The sequence below is a fragment of the Terrapene carolina genome, unplaced genomic scaffold (assembly GCF_002925995.2).
Source record: "Terrapene carolina triunguis isolate 2854851 unplaced genomic scaffold, T_m_triunguis-2.0 Scaffold183, whole genome shotgun sequence".
NCBI lineage: Eukaryota > Metazoa > Chordata > Testudines > Emydidae > Terrapene > Terrapene triunguis.
Window position 1 is genome coordinate 601,675 of NW_020664534.1, and position 17,098 is coordinate 618,772.

The following is a 17,098-nucleotide window of genomic DNA, read 5'->3' on the forward strand; positions in this document are numbered from 1 at the left end:
GGAGCTCAGGGGCCGGGCAGGACGGTCCCGCAGATGTGGCCCACAGGCCGTAGTTTGCCCACCTCTGTTTTAGTTCATCAAATGTATACTGCACTACTGGCAAGGTCAGGGAACATGTGTCCTTTTCCCCAGAATGCATCATTTGCTTTTTTGGATTTGATGTTTTGTTCCAGAACATTCTCCTAGTCCCAAGACCTAGGAAGTGAAATGATTATAGTCCAACACAATTCAGTGAAAGCATTTTTCCCTCCAAAGCAAGAGGTTTTCTGAAAGCCTAGTTTAAAAGACTAGTAAACCTGTATTACTTGTAAGAGTAGCTGAAATTTATTTTCCAGCCAGAACTCCAGAACAACCTACATCCAGAGTTTCGTTTCAGTGCAGTGAGCTTCTTCCCTGGCACTAATTGCTTCTTTTTTTATGTTGTTCTCCATAACCTTAAGCTTTCTATGTGAAACAGCATTGTCTTTGACTCAATAAGCAGTCATATTTTAAATGACCTATTTCAGGTTTAGTCACTCCAGTCTGAACTGTCATGTCCTCATCTTTTATATCAGATGCTATATTGATATGCATTGATGCCATGGCATCTGTTTGTTCAAAACTTGACGGCTGTGGGTTAACACAATAACTGCAAAGAGTGTTTGAAGAGAAGACACTTTGTTGATCTGAGAAGTCAGTATTCTTAGAAATACTATCTGGCATTTGTGCTTGTTTATTTCAGCTTGTGGAGAGAAGACAGGGAGGAATTGAACAACATATAGACGTTCACATACCCATGTATAATATGTTACAGACCCAGGAGCACAGCAGGTTAAGTAGAGACAGATACACATTCAGGTTCTTCCTCCTGAAGTGACTCAGGTATCAGTAACTCTAGGTCTTGTGGTCCCCAAATCCCTCACAGTCCCAAGAAAACAGCAGCCACAAAGGAGATAGCAGCTGCCCAAATGAATGGTCTCACATTGGGGTTACTATCATCCAGCATGACCAGGTGCTGAAAGACTGTGAGTGGGACCTGGACAACCAGGAGTTTAGGCTGCTCAGTGGGAGAGACAGGTAGCCAAAGGTCATGGGGGCAGAAGTGGCCAATGCAGGCACTTGCACTGCTACATTGCTAGTAGTAGATGACTTCTCTGGCCACTGCAAGCTCTTTTTCTGGTCTGTCCCTTAAGGTATGTCTACACTGCAATTAGACATCCATGACTGGCCCGTGCCATCTGACTAGGCCTAAGGAGCTGATTCATTCCAGTGTAGACATTTGGCATCGGGCTCCAGCCTGGGACTATCCCATCTCGCAGCGTCCTAGAGCCTGGGCTTCAACCCAAGCCTGAACATCTACACTGGACCTAAACAGCCCCTTAGCCCCAGTCAGATGGCATGGGCCAGCCATGGGTTTTTAATTTCAGTGTTGCCATACCCTTAGAATTCATGGGCATGAGGCAGAGTCCCAAAGAGGGGAGCCAGTAAAGGAGCTGTGTGATTTTTAACCAGAATTTTGGGCAGGTAAAGCAAGTTTGAAGGCTGAGGGTGTAGTAGTGGGTTTTTTTACAGTGGGTTTTAGCAGAGAAGTCATCTTGCTTCCCAGCAGGATCCCACAGTGTAACCAAAACATTACTGAATTTTTTGACTTGTCCCTGTGACTATAAGTGTAATACAGAGTCTCCAATGAATGCAGAAAGCAGACATAGGAAGGATCAAAGAATAGCTGATGAACTAAGACTTCCCAGGTGTTGCTAAATAAAGACCATCAGTGCTGGAGTGTCCTATATTTCTTGATTGAGTGATGCTGATTGGTTATATTGCAAGAACAAGCTGAAGGTGCTACGAGGAAGCTAGGATTTGGCAAGATAAGGGTGCATAGCAAACGTTAAGTGATAGGATTTGGATAATTCATATAGAATTATAGCTCCATAGAGGAGTGTTGGGAAGGTGATCTATTTATGGTTCCAGGTCATAAGTAAGTCAGTGTCATTTCTCGCTACAGAATCGTGGAAAGTAATACCGTGTAAGTAAGTCACAACAAAAGTTGATTTTGACATCTTTAGTTTACCGCTTCCAAGGGATAGAAATGGTTGATTCATTGTTGTCAGTTATTTATTTTGTTCTCAGTCGGCTAGGCAGAAGTCATTTCACTCACATTACCCTTTGTTTCCTCTTTAGTATATTTTAAAGATTTAAAGTTTTTTTTTCCTTTTAATTCCTGGCATAGTGAGTACGGATATCGCTCTGGGTACTTGAAAAATAACGTATGGTCTGGTTGCACTGTGCTGGCCTTAAACATGCACTTTGTTTACTTTGGTTTCAATCCATCTTAATAAAGACTTCAGGTTTACACCAGGTCAGCTGTATATGCCTGTATTTACATCATTCTTCCTTCCTGATAGGAGATGCCTTCCTTCCAGCATCTGAGTAAAGAAATCAGAAGCAGTGTGTTGTTGGCTTTCAAGATCAAACTGTTCATTAGGAAAGGGCTTCAATTAAGAACCAGAAATAATAAGGAAGTTTAGAGTACAATAATAAAAGTGCAATCATGCATGGCTTTACTGAAGAGCAAGGTGATAGCCACAGTTGCCAAAAGGAGCCCTCTAATGCCCTGAAGAAATCTCACATGATCATTTTTGAGGGCAGGAATTCCAACTACATTCATAATATTGAGATTGCATCTGGAGGGATGGCTCTGTTTGGAGATGCAAAACAAGTTCCCACAGCAGTTACCTCGCATTTTGCTTTGGCTCAAAGCAGGGCAGCACAAAGAGGGGAGGGAACCCCACCCACAGCACAAAGGGGGGGAACCTCACCCGTAATTGGATCAGAATTTCTCAAAGCAGAGTAACCCTTGAATAATCAGCATATGCACAAAAAACCATTTTGATCTCAATTGTTTTGAATCTATATTGTTAGTTTACAGATCTGCTTTTTAATCTTCTTTATTCCCCAACAAAGACTCCAGTTGAGAGATTCAGACGTTATTAGGTTTAGATTCCAATTCCATAGAATTTATATGCTCAAAGATAATAGCCCCTCTTCTCCTCCTAGTCCTTTTTGAACACACAGTTCTAAGTCTACAAGTCCTAGCTCTTGCCTCAGTGAAACACATCTATTACTAAATAATAAATTGCTTTAAAAATGGAACTTACAAGGTGTATGCCTAACACCTCTGCTAAATCCCCTTGCTTTTTCTACCCTTAATCCCCTACCTCGTTTGCCTATATATACATTGGCTATTTACAGTCTAATCTTGCAAATACATATTACCAAGTATAGTGCTTACTACTGTGAGCATTACATTCAGTACTCCCAGTACTACATGATAATATTTATGGCACGGGCCCCAATTCAGATTAGCATTTAGGCATGTGCTGTCCTGAACAGGGATGCGTTCCTGCCTCAGGACCATAGATTCTAAGCGTTTCAAAACTGTATTCTTCTTCCATATCTATACAACAGTCTGGGTCACTATGGGCACTATATAGTTCATGTTAATTAGTGGGGAAGATGCTGACAGCTAAAAGCATACCCAGAGATACAAGCCATTTTTAGTTAGTAATTAAAACAATAGGTTAAATATTAGGTAGAAACAAAAAAATCCTTTCCTTTATCCAAATTCTTCAGAATAATGTACCTATTGTTGTTCTCTAGAATGTAACCCACTTAATGCTCAAACACATCTTAACTTTCTTTTATAAAGACAAATTTTATCCTTTTTTACTTTTGGCTTCCCCTTTATGTCATATAATAGCTAGTCTTACAATGGAGATGGCTCAATAGTCGAATTCTTTGTTAGGAGAGACTGGCACTATTTATGAAATTTGGTTGGGACAACTTCTGACACTGCTGGCTCTGACTGAAAATGCTGCATATTTCAGTTGTCTGCACATTTTCAAAGTGGTACTGGATGAGATCCAGGAATTCACTCACAAATCCCATAAAGAAAAATTTCCGTACACACCACCACCACTTGGGCAATTTAGCCCTGCTCATGCTCAACAATGACATATGCCTCACTTAATGCAAGTTTAGCTTAATGCAGACTATAAGATATTGACATGAAAAATAGACCATCTAAGAAAACAATGGAAGAGGATGAGGAAGACAAAGAGTTTCTGAATTGAGCTTGACTGATGCCATAGCTTGACTGATGGGGGTAAAATCAGAGAGGACTTAAATGGCAGTGTGTGTAATATATTGGGTGTACATTGATTGGGAAGGGATTATCTAGATCATTTAAACACTGATCTGAACATTTTGTAGAAGATAAACCCCTTTGAAGTGTAAGTCAGATTGCAGGAGGGCCAGCCCTCAGTGTCCTGCTGTTTATCATATTTGATAGACTACATTAGCAGGAAGATCCCAGTTGGAAAAAGAGAGAAGCTGCTATATGCAGTGTTGTTATGAACATGTTGGTCCCAGGATATTAGAGAGACAAGGTGGGTGGGGTAATATCTTTTACTGGACTAACTTCTATATTTAGACAATATAGTAATAAGGGTGTCCTCAAAAGAAGACCTAAAGGAAATAGTAATCCAGTGGTATGACCAGCTAAAATGGCATGGGATGAAAATGAACATGACTAAGACTGAGGTCATGTTGGTCAGAAGAGGTGCCACAAGGAAACTGGAGATAGAGATTAACGGAGTATAACCAACACAGACCGACCAGTTCGAGTACACTGGTGGCTGGGTTACGGAAGATGGCGAGCTTTAATGTGAGATACACTCAAGACTGGGGTGGAAGGAGCTGGAAGAGTGTGGAATAACATCTCTAGGGTTGTGTATGACAAGCATATGCCACTGAGATTGAAAGCCCACCTGTCTGGAACAATGGTGTGCCCCGCAATCCTGTATACTGCAGAAGCTTAGGGAGTAAAGAGATGGTATGTTCAACACCTACAGGTGTTTGAGATGGGATATCTTTGCGCAATAAAAAGAGAGTCAAAGTGGATAAGGCAATATCTTTTATTGATATTCTGTTGGTGAGAGAGCCTTCTGTTGGTGACAGAGACAAGCTTTCAGGCTTACACAGAGCTCTTCAAGTCTAGGAAAGGTACTCAGACTGTCACAGCTAAAAGCACACAATCAAAAGTCACACAAAAAGAGAGATTGTGTAATGCAAGATTAGGATGGAAGTCGAAGTCCATAATGTGGCTGTTAAATTGAGGAAATGTGACTTAGTTGGTTGGGACACATAGAGAAGGTGAACAAAGAGGGTGCTAGAAAAGAGACCCTGAGGAAAACCAAGGAAGTGATGGATGGATTGCATCAAAGAACATGTTAAGCAGACTGACCTCAGACAGATGAAGATGACACATGCTTGCACGATGACCCGACCCCAGATGATGGCATAAGGGGAAGAAGAAGAAGTTGATTAGAAAATAGGTGTGAGTGAATGGGGAGGGGGGAAGTAGAGAGGGGAGTATTTAGCACGAAATGCAACTAAAGTACATAAGATAAAATAGGATAATGAGATTGCTTAGTCCCATATCCTCCTATAGGCTGCTTTTCCTACTAACCTCCCTGCTTCCCCCGTCGGTAATTTACAGCATCTTAAGCTTGCTTTCTGACAAACTATCATCATCATTTACTTCATCATTGAATTTGGCCCACAGACTTCCACAGGAGTTTTATTCATTTTCATTGTTTGCTAGGACACTTGTTGGGAATTACACCATTTCCATGATACATGCACCCTCAAAGCGGACAAAGTGCTCATATTTATGTAAAGGGATACTATTGCAATTCAAATGGTGCTTGCATGGAAATGGTGTACACCTACATGCCAAAAGCCATTGAAACTCATACCATATGTGGTGCCAACCTTGCTTTTTTTACTGCTCCTCACTTTTAGTGAAATCAGGGAGGCTAGCCGCCCTTTAAAAAACAACCTGTTTAGATTAATTATGTGCTGAGAAAAGGCTGTGCTTTGGGGATTCTTCTTGTATTTTAAATGTTCCCAGTTCTGTGAGGGCTGCTTCTCTTTTTAGTTGTTTGATCCAGTGTGCTCAGATGAATTCACCAAGTTCATCATAGGCATGCTACGTTCTGCCAGAATATCAAATTAAGTTCTAGATTTCCTGACTGGTAAAGAATATCATCCCCTCCGACCCCCTAAAAACAACATTTGGTTTCTGGGTTATGAGATCTCAGCAGGACTTTCTTGTGACAAGAGTAAAAGTAATTTTCTTCCTGTTTTATGTTTTTATGTTTCTTTAGCCAATGTTTTAAAGATTGCTTAAAGAGCACAAAAGGTCATTAGAAAGCTTTATTTTTATTGTCATTGCCTCCAGAATGCATTCCATAACTCAGTTTAATGTGGGCTGCAGCAGGCCAAGAGTTTTACAAGCCAAGATATTATGTCTAGTCAAGTTAGTGACATGCCACAGAGTTCAGTGAAAAGAGAAGAATAAAGACCTAGTTTGAGTAGTGTAATGTTGCATTGAGTGTAAAACATGGAAGGAAAAAACTCTCTCTCCAAGTCACTTCTACTAATGGATTGCATTCCTGCCCCAAGCTGGTAGGAGACCCCGGCCAAATGCAATCTCTGGAAGTGAAAAAGGCCTAGAATCATCTGCTTTATAGCATGTTACAAGGAGATTCACCCACCCTCCAGTTCACAGGGAAAGTGCATATTCTACTGCACACCTTTATAGAGTGCAGTTAGATTTCCCGTTTCAGCCCTCTCCAAGGGCCAATATAGAGGGGCCAGGGGAAAATGTGACAGGACTGTGGTATCCCCTCCTTTCTACCTCTCCTCACCCCTGGCGCTGTTTAAAGAGGCAGTCCCTGCTATTCTTCAAGTGCAAGGGCTTAAATTCCACCTGACTCGTAAAGGGGCACACTAAGGTGAGAGAGGCCTCCTTGAGCTCCATGTCCCCACAACACACTCACACAAGAGCCAGGTCTGGCTCTAGGTTATTTGTAACTAGAAGCTTTAACACTGAAAAGCACATATCTTCACAAGGGATCTCAAGCTCTCCCAATTCCGAGGCACGTTAGAAACAAATCATGTTCTTCTGCTCAGCAGCAAACCCTCTAAGTTTGCTACAATATGGGCATGCAAGGCCATAATGCATGGGAAATTGCTATGTAAATTCAGAGTAGACACTTCTACTTAGTAAGTTTGAGTGTTCCAGCAGGCGCACAATACCTTATGAAGTAGCATTTTCAGTGCTTGCCTAGCAGACTTATCTGTTGAATCTCTTTGCTTAGAGCCTGATTCTCTCCACAGGGGAGCTTTTCATTAGATTTACAGATTTAAAAATGTAATTTCATTACCCTTACCCTTCAAAGTCTGTATGTCTTTGGAGCTGCTTTCTCCTGTCTAACTGCTTAAGTTAAAAGGTCCAGGCATTGGGATGTCGAAATCCAAGTTACCTTTCTGTGTTATAGCTGAGACCTGAGGTAGTTTAGCAAAATCCTTCAGAACCCTACAAAACCCTTTTTGGTCAGATAATTCTACATGTGTCCAAGTACTGAATGAATGTTACTATTATTATTTATTTGAGCTCTGATAGCTCCTAAAGTCCCCAAATAAGGTTGGGGCTCCATTGTGCCAGGCATTATACAGTCATAGGATAGAAGACGGCCCCTGCTTGAAAGAGTTTAGATTAATTTTGTACATCACTTCGAATCATATAGCATCTAGCGGGGAGGGCTAGCTCAGTGGGGGGAGGGATAGCTCAGTGGTTTGAGCATTGGCCTGCTAAACCCAGGGTTGTAAGTTCAATCCTTGAAGGGGCCGCTTTAGGATCTGGGGCAAAATCAGTACTTGGTCCTGCTAGTGAAGGCAGGGGGCTGGACTTGATAACCTTTCAAGGTCCCTTCCAGTTCTAGGAGATAGGACATCTCCATTAATTTAAAAAATTATTTAAATTTAGTGATGTCCTTGAATTGAGTCTCCAATAAATTCAGAACATGGCATATCTTAATGCCATACATAATGATGATTCTCACTTACAGTAATATCCTCGATTCTCTTTCACATTTTCTCATAATAGGCTTTTTCCTCCACAGTATTCTGACTCCTTATTAAGTACTTTGTATATAATTTCCCTAAAGACCAATTCTTATTACATCTGCATTTGGCATTCCCTTTACATTGGTTTGCATAGTGAAGTTGTAGGCCTGTAAGTAAAGTGGAAATGGGAATTCACCATCTTCTCTTTTTGTGTTCAGTCTAAGGTAAAGCCACATATTTTTCTCCCTTCAAATGTTTTTCAGTTAGCCAGTTGTATATGTGGAATAGTAACTGTATTGACTTTTAAAGATCTATATAGACATAACTGAATTTGGTTTATTCTAGCTGTTTTTTGTGGATGAATATGGCCCCGTTATTACAGTGTCTGAGTGTCTACCAAGTATTTACAAATGGACATAACAATTGATCTTTCTGTCTTTACTTCAGCCTTGCCATCGTGTAAGAAAAAATAGCTTGCTTAATTTAGAACGTTTTTCTTGTTTATGTTTGGATATGTTTGTGTGTGCGTGAATCTGTTGTGACATTTTTTTGGAGGAAAAGCTAATTTGAAGAAATAAGGTTTGCATTAAGTTCTGGAAATGGTGTGGTCTTATTTCTTGTAGGAGTGAGATCCACATTCTAGGTCCAGCTTCTGTGAAAGTTCTGCCTCCTGTGCTCATGTGCCTCCCGCTAGAGGTCGACAGGTTCATTGCTCCAGTGGCATGTAACTGGTTTTGGAGTTCAGGGTCACAGATGCAAAGATAACCTCGTAGGTAGCTAGTGCCAGTCTCATGGAGGGCCTTGAATATAACAGGACAAAGACTTTAAACTGGACTATCTATTCAGCAGGCAGCCAGTGCAGAGAGCAGAGCACTGGGGTGAACAGTACATGGCAACTGTGTAAATATCAAGCAGACATAATGCTGTATTTTGTGTCAGTTGCAGCTTTTTGGGGGGGAATGTAGTTTCATTTTAGATACTCAAGCCTTGAAGTCACAAGTGTGTGCATCATTGTGGCCGTTTCTGATAGGTAGGGTTGAAATATTCTGGCAATTCACAGCTGGAAGTGCTTTTTTGTTGTTGTTGTTGTCATGACTGTTGGGAATCTAATAGCTCTGAGAAGTCCCAAAGGACCTCCAAGTTAGGACTGATTCAATAATGTAAGGCAGGTGGTCTGGATAATGGGAGTGTTATTTGAAGCACTTCCCTGTTCCTACCAGCATCTTCTTAGTTTTGCCTAGGTTCAGCTTGAGCCCAGACCTCTCCATCCAGTGCAGATTTCACCGAAGCATTGATAAAGTTGGGAGATGGTGCTGATTTATATTTGATGCAAAGGAGATATGGAGATGGGTATCATGCAACATTTCCTCACATTCTTTCAATGGCTTTGTATAGAAGTTAAATAATGTAGGGGAGAGGAGTGAGCCTTGAAGAACTCCTCAAGTGAGGGATTCAGAGGTGAAGGAACAATTGTATGTGTGACATTCCCAATTCACTTATTTGTCCCAGATAACGGAAGAGAGAAGTTTAGCTATTAAATGTAGATCATGCTTTTCCCCATATTCGTGACAGGGTGACAGTGACATTATTTTCCTCTTTCTTATCTCATTTGTTTTCCATAACAATCCATTCAGTCCTTTCACTCCTGCTAGACCCATGTCTATGACCAGTCAGTTTCAGTAACTTGGAGTGACTCTCCAGTGAGTTGAAACTCTTAATTATGGTGCATAAAAACAATGTTGGAAGCCAAAGAGTTCTTAACCATGCTCTGTAATTCCTTTCTCCAGAGCTGTGTGTCTTCTACTAGTTCTCTTCACTGTTATAGAGGTCTGAATATTTTTACTCTGCATAAATTATAGTTTGGACTTTGGATGTACAATAAATGCATTAATGTGCATTCTGCACATCTGCCTAGACAACAAACTATTGGAGTGAGCAGTCAGTCCATAGGCCTCCCCATTCCACCCTGAAACAAGGTGTGTTCACCTGCAGCCCCTAGTGACAAAAATTCTAGGGAAGTGCACAGTCACAAATTCCATTTGCTATAAAAGAAATGGCAAACTTTTCTTTAAGGGCTTGTCTACATGGTGCAGTGATGCACAACCGGGTGTGAATTCTGAAGCGCACCACAATGCTACTCACTAACTGGCCTATGTAAACCCTGTTGGCACACAGTAACAGTTCCCTAGTGCGCATTATAACAGTCTGGTTCAACAGTACTGTGTTAATGCCCATTAGGGAACTTTTAGTGCGCATCAGCCAGGTCTACACAGGCAAGTTAATGTGCAAGATGTTCGTGCACTTTAGAATTCACACCCCACTGGTGCACATTATCATACCATGTAGACAAACCCTGAGTCTGTGAAGCAGAAATAAATTTAAAATGTAAGTTTCATGTGTCAAATTATACTTATTTGTGCTGCTGTTAATATTATTGTACAGATAATATCTAGTACAGATTTTCCAGACACATCACAGAAAAATAAAAAGCCAAGGTCTCAACCCCTGTAAATTAGCTATAAACCATTACTGACAATATATGATGTGGAAATGGGGAGGAGGAGTGTGGAGTAAGGGGGCACAGCAGAAAACAAGGGGGAAGAAAATCTGGTTTTGGAGCATTATTTATAAGGATTCTGATTATTTGTAATGTTGGGGTTACTTTTGGTTCTTTTTCACTTTTATGTTATTAGAGGATCAGAGAAATAGCAATTAAAACACCATATGGAAAAGTCTCATAGAATTTAATAGGGACAAAACAAATAGGGTTCTATAAAAAGTTCTCTAAAAACCTATATGAGAATGCTTATTCCTTCTGTGGAATGTAAAAAAACATTTGATATAAATCTAAAGAAAGTTGATTTCCTTAAGTTCTGTAGGATTTTACTTAAGAAAACAAGACTCGAAAAAACTTGTTTTGAATCTATAGATAGACGTTATAGAAAGATTTTCACAGCTGCTGGGTACCTTATGGTCCCATTGAGTTGCCAGATAAGAGAGCTCAGCTGTTCTGAAACTCAGGCCTTAGAGACAGAGCTGCTGTTTGTTTGATGCTGTTTTTGTGTTAGAATATATATTGCAACTGATAGTCCTGTATATAGCTCCTAATTGTTCTTTGCTTCCCTTTGGATTTTGTGACTGTACAGTAAGAAGAACACTAAAGAGTGGATTGACACCAGAAGAAGCCAAAGCACTGGGCCTCATCAGCACCTCTGAGATGCAGGTGTGAAATCCTCAAAGGTGGCTACAAGCAAAACCATCATCGGTGATACACGGGCTGACAACCATTCAGTGTGGCATTGTTCTACCAGCCTCATCTGCTGCTCCTGACATCCCGTCCTCTGTTAGTTTAATTTTGATAAGATATATAACAGAAAAAACAAAAAGGGCTAAAGAAGGGTGTGTCACAGCTCAGCACTAAAACCTGACAGATACAAAAAGGAGTGTTTGAGTATTTCTAGGTGAAAGCTTATAGCTTGTTCTCTCATGATGCATTGATGTTGGTATTAGGGGACTCTCCTGAGTATTCTTTTATTGTGTGAGCTATGTTTACGTTGGCTTTTCTTGTGGCCTGTTTTAGTAATTGTAAAGCATGGCATTTTGTCAGTGCAAGGAATAGTCCTTAAAGAGGCAAAATCACTTCTGTTACAGTTACTATGATCTTCCTAAGATTGTTTTATTGGACAGACATACACAAATCTGTACAACCCTATTTTTATCTCACCACCAAAGAATGTAAAAATGTATGTGTACTTATGTATATGTACAGTATGGATGAGTGTGTATGTACAACATACACATATAGTCCTGAGGTGAAATCCTGGCCCCACTGAAGTCAAAGGGGCAAAGATTTCACTCCTGGGGCCTTAAAATTCCACCTGACCTTCAGGAAAGGAGTGTCTTTTTACAGGAACTCAATGTTATTCAATGGAATTCACCCTGCAGGGCAGGAAATACCCTGCAGTGCAGGTGGAATGTTTAGGATTCTGAACTGCATGTGTGTGCATGCACGTACACTGTACCTAATATTGTACACACACAGATAGCACAGAATACCTCTTACTGATGAACTCTAGGTATACTGAGTCTTTGTATAATTTTAGAAATTTATGCCAACAATTTACATACTAGATAAAGAGGTTCTGCTGCCAAGATCAAGAAGTTTCATTCACCTGCCTGAGCCCTTCATGCTGCTTTTCTCTGTTGTGATGTAGCTTAGTGGTGATTTAGCTTCAAACCGATTGAACTGAACATGAAATGGCCCTGCTAAAACTCCTCTATATTTTGTCTTTTTTCATCAATAAAATAAATAGCGAGGATACCACAGTGAACATTCCTCTTCCCACACAAGGAATTTGCTGTTTCCTCGTTTGTCCTTATCTAACTGTTTGTAATTGACTTCTATAAACATCTTCAGTATATGTCTGAGGTTAAGTGCATGTTCTATTCTGGTCTATCCCCACATAAACGATCACACTCCATTGTCCAAACCAGACAGAATTTTAGAATATACTTTAATCAGCTCGACTTGCCTTTAAGTGAAGTACATCCACCTCAGTGAATTTGAACTGAACCCACTTATACCCAGCTTCGCCACCACCAAAGCATTTTCATGGGAACTGCAATTTAGTAACAACAACAAAAGGGAACATTTTGCACCAAAGCATATCTAGATGGAATGGTACTGAAGAATGCATTGTGAGGCAATGTGGGATTAGCTCTTTCTGTGACCCTGGGCTGGGACTAAAGGTGTATTGACTCCTGCATTCTGTTCCACTTTGAGGACAGGAAGTGCTAAGGATAAGTCACCAAACAGGCAAAATTTCAACTATATATGAGACTATGTTGAACACAGCATCCAAGTAATCTGAGAGCCAATCAACAGGCAATACTGATATAAATGACCTAGTAGAATCAAACTAAATGGAATATGTTGTGAAAACTCCCATCTGTGCAATTCTCTCCCTCTGCTGCTGGATTTCAGTCCTTATTGACTGTTGCCGTGGGCCTTGATCCATCCAGTTCATGGGTAAATATATGTCCCTGCTCTGAGTCCTGGTTGTTACAGTATGGCGTTGGGTTTACAGACATTGGTGAACATGTTTTCCTGCTATTTGGCAGTTAGTTTAGTTTAAGAAGTGGATTTTGCAAGCAGACAGAAGCCATTCATTGGTTAGCTAATAAAACATAGAGTAAAGAATGAGTTGAAAGCTGTAAAGAGGAAAAGACTGGTCAGAAAACTGAAGGAAACAGAATTTATTTAATCACATTCTTACATTTTAAAAGAAATGATGTGTTGCCATCAGGGTTTTGGAAAGGATCTCTACATGATACAACACTTGGCCTTTCAGCATGTTTTCTTATCTTTCTGCTCAAGGTTGCATAAAACATATAGATGGATGTGCTGGGGGTTTGTGGAGGTCAGTAAGGTCTGAGTGAGCAGTTTGGATTGCAATTCATGTCCTAGTTAAAAGCAGATCTGAATATGAGTCCTGCTCTGGCCAGATGCTGAAGGCCTCCTTCAGGGTGCTCAACTCCCATTCCTGGTACTTGACACTTGGCAGGATTGAACTTTAAATTCCCTGTGTACTGTGCTGTATATGCAGCCTGAACAATGGGAATCTCCACTTTTAGTTAATGCGGGAGGAATGCAACAACTGCTAAAAGTGTAGATGGTGTTTTGCCAGCATAGTAATAGGAAGCAATTCTTGTGTTTGGGAACTGTATTTTAGTGGCATTTCCCAAGTGTCATTAAAGTTAAATGTCTCTCAGTCAGCTTGCATATCCAAAATCCTTTGGATCCCCCTCATTTAACAGGGATTTAGAAATTAACAACAAAAATGTGATTCATTTGACAAACGTGAGTAAGGATTAATATTTGCTTAGGATGGGTGGTTGTTGTTTTTACAACTCAAGAAAGAGATCTACCACCCAAGAGAGATCTTGGAGTCATGGTGGATAGTTCTCTAAAAACATCCACTAAATGTGCAGCGGCAGTCAAAAAAGCTAACAGAATGTTGGGCATCATTAAGAAAGGGATAGATAATAAGACAGAAAATATCATATTACCTCTATATATATCCATGGTACGCCCACATCTTGAATACTGCATGCAGATGTGGTCGCCCCATCTCAAAAAAGAAATATTGGAATTGGAAAAGATTCAGAAAAGGGCAACAAAAATGATTGAGGTATGGAACAGATTCCATATGAGGAGAGATAATAAGACTGGGACTTTTCAGCTTGGAAAAGAGATGACTAAGGGAGGGACATGATAGAGGTCTACAAAATCGTGACTGGCATGGAGAAAGTAAATAGGGAAGTGTTATTTACTCCTTCTCATAACACAAGAACTAGAGATCACCAAATGAAATTAATAGGCAGAAGGTTTAAAACAAACAAAAGGAAGTATTTTTACAATGCACAGTCAGTCTGTGGAACTCCTTGCCAGAGGATGTTCTGAAGACCAAGACTAGAACAGGGTTAAAAAAAGAGCTAGATAAGTTCATGGAGGATCGGTCCATCAATGGCTATTAGCCAGTGTGGTGTCCCTAGTCTCTGTTTGCCAGAAGCTGGGAATGGGTGACCGGATGGATCACTTGATGATTACCTGTTGTGTTCATTCCCTCTGGGGCACCTGGCATTGGCCACTGTTGGTAGACAGGATACTGGGCTAGATGGACCTTTGATCTGACCCAGTATGGCCGTTCTTATGTTCTTACAATAGATTGTTTTAAATCTGATTAGGAAGGGTAAAGATAGTACTTTACCAACTTCACATCCCCTGTTTCTCCCCCGCCCCTGAACATACATACATTCCTATAACTCAAGAACAGCTTTGATTTGGAAGCCCATATTTAGCAAGTTATTAGTCTATAATGTGGAGTCATTTGTTTGTTTGCTATTTTTTAATTGTAAACTGTTTTAAAAAGTGGCCAGAAAGACATGACAAGCAGCACACAAGAGCCAATTCCTGCTTTCTCCCATGAACATGCAGTTCCTTGTTGTCTTCAAGGGGAATTGTGCATGCATATGTGAGGATAGAACTGGGCCCTATATAAAGTTCAAATTCCTCTGGATTTCCAGCATCTGGACGCAAGAAAAACTGCAAGGTCTGTGAATGCTGAAGTTTCTCTGGCTAGGTACTTAAGAGCTCTGAAGGAAGGGGGGGAAAAAAGAAAAAAATTAAAAACACCCTATGCTGTTTTCCTAATTCTGAGATGAAATGATGCTTGATTAGGGAACACTATTGAAACTTATTTGTAAACACTTGATAATACAAGGGCCTATTTTGTGTTTGTCTTTTTATTTTTTGCAACAAATGGTTGAATTGCATTTTAGATGCAATATAAAGAGAAAGCAGTTTAATAGTTAAAGAGCAAGTCATTCAAAGGAGTTTGAGGGGTTTTATAGTTCTATGTTCATGCAAAAAAATTAAATATATTCTGTACACTTCTAATTTGTTGGTTTCACATTGAGTGGCAAACAGAGGTACATAATGTTTAACCACTATCGAACCATTGATCACGTCAAACAGATATGAAATCTGCAGGTTTCTTTGCAAGAAAAGGACGGTTGATAGCAATGGGTGTATTTCTCCTTTTAAAGACTGTCTTGGGGCATAGTGTGTGTGTGTGTGTGTGTGTGTGTGTGTGTAAGAGAGAGCGAGAGCTGGGAATTGTAAAAAAAAATTGTAAAGTAGAAAAGGACATGTTTCTTAGACGAAGGACAAATACTGTAAAATTGTGTAAATGTCACTACTCATGTTTTTTCATGTTGTGTGTAGCATAGTGTAAAATAGGCTTTTCAGCAGTGTTATTCTGTGAATTGTAATTTAAAAACAAGCCATGCATGGTCAAAGATATTATCTACAGGTCCTTTTTCATTTGTTTGTTTTTCTCATTTTAGGTAAAGATGTTTTGTTATATGTTAAATTTAATTGTCCATGAAACTGCTTTTTGTTTCTCAGTTTTACTTCATAAATAACTTGAATTACTGTTTAAGAATTTACTACACACAAGCACTCCTTCATTTGTATCCATCCTTAGGAAGCTTTGTCACTACATTGAGTATAACCCAGGGGGATTTTCCTTTTTAACACACCCCTCTTTTGCCTCTCCTCCCCCACTCCATCCCTTCCTCACATTCTAGAAAATGCAGTCTCTCTTTTTTCCGTGCCATGCAGGGTCAACATGAGAAACTGACCTCAGACCTGTGTCCAAAATTTCTTGATATAAGTAGTAACAAAGCTCACCTCTACAGCATTATGTAAACACATCTTGCAATAAAGCTTTCTAAAGCACTGTGTTGGTTGCTGATTTTGTTGACGTATCCAGCTGGGACCTTGGTTGGCTATTTTTTTAAATTTTGTATTCTTTATGGAGCCATGAACCCGCCACACAAGCAACAAAATGCCATTGTTAAACCACCTGGGTGGCCTGGCAATGAAAAGCTGACCTTAAAGTTTTATCTCTGCTTTCGCAGATTGAACCGAATGTATAATCCTGGGTGAAGTAAATGTGTGTGTGTGTGTGTGTGTCTGTCTGTCTGTCCAGTTCTCAAGGATTATAGTAATCTAATACTGAAATCCCCACCAAACATGATGGGATGCTGCTTGCTGCCATTAGCTGGCAGTCAGTGCTTACTTTGTAATGAAAGAGGTGCCAGGACTCAAGCAATTTTTTTACTTTCATGACTGATGTGGTGAGCCGAGAGGTCCCGGGGCTATAAACTGCCAAGCCCAGAGGTGCCGGGGCTCAGCCCTGGCACAAATTAAGCACTACTGGCAGTCGATGCATTTTTGATTTTTGTCTTTAAAGCAGTCCATGCAGCAAGAGGCTTGTACAAAGAGCCCATCGTTTATAAACGCAGATCTCTGACTCGCCTGCACTCAGGTGAGTATTCTGATTGATGCTGCACAGCGAGACGGAATTCCTGAAACTCTTGATTACAGAGCCATAAAAATGGCTATTGGGAGAGTAAAATGGGGACATGCCTTTTAACTCAATTGAAATGTGTTTCATGCATCGCCCGGGTACCTAAGCTCTGGGCGACAGCTGCGTGTGCCCAGGGGGACAGTGTCACCACTGCTCCCCCCATTCACGGTGTGTTTCCATCTATCTGAATTAGAGTAACAGGGCTGTTT

The 17,098-nt window shown here is 40.4% G+C and overlaps 1 protein-coding gene across 1 annotated transcript in view; it reads left to right on the plus strand.

Annotated features, from left to right (window-relative positions):
• The window catches only part of FHOD3 (formin homology 2 domain containing 3), a 563,825-nt gene extending 549,909 nt beyond the window's left edge, over positions 1 to 13,916 (plus strand). The window contains exon 27 of the mRNA XM_026654142.2: positions 11,100 to 13,916. Within this exon, the coding sequence (XP_026509927.1) occupies positions 11,100 to 11,182 (83 nt within the window). The 3' untranslated portion in view covers positions 11,183 to 13,916. The remainder of the gene's footprint in view (positions 1 to 11,099) is intronic.
• The last annotated feature ends 3,182 nt before the right edge of the window (positions 13,917 to 17,098 follow it).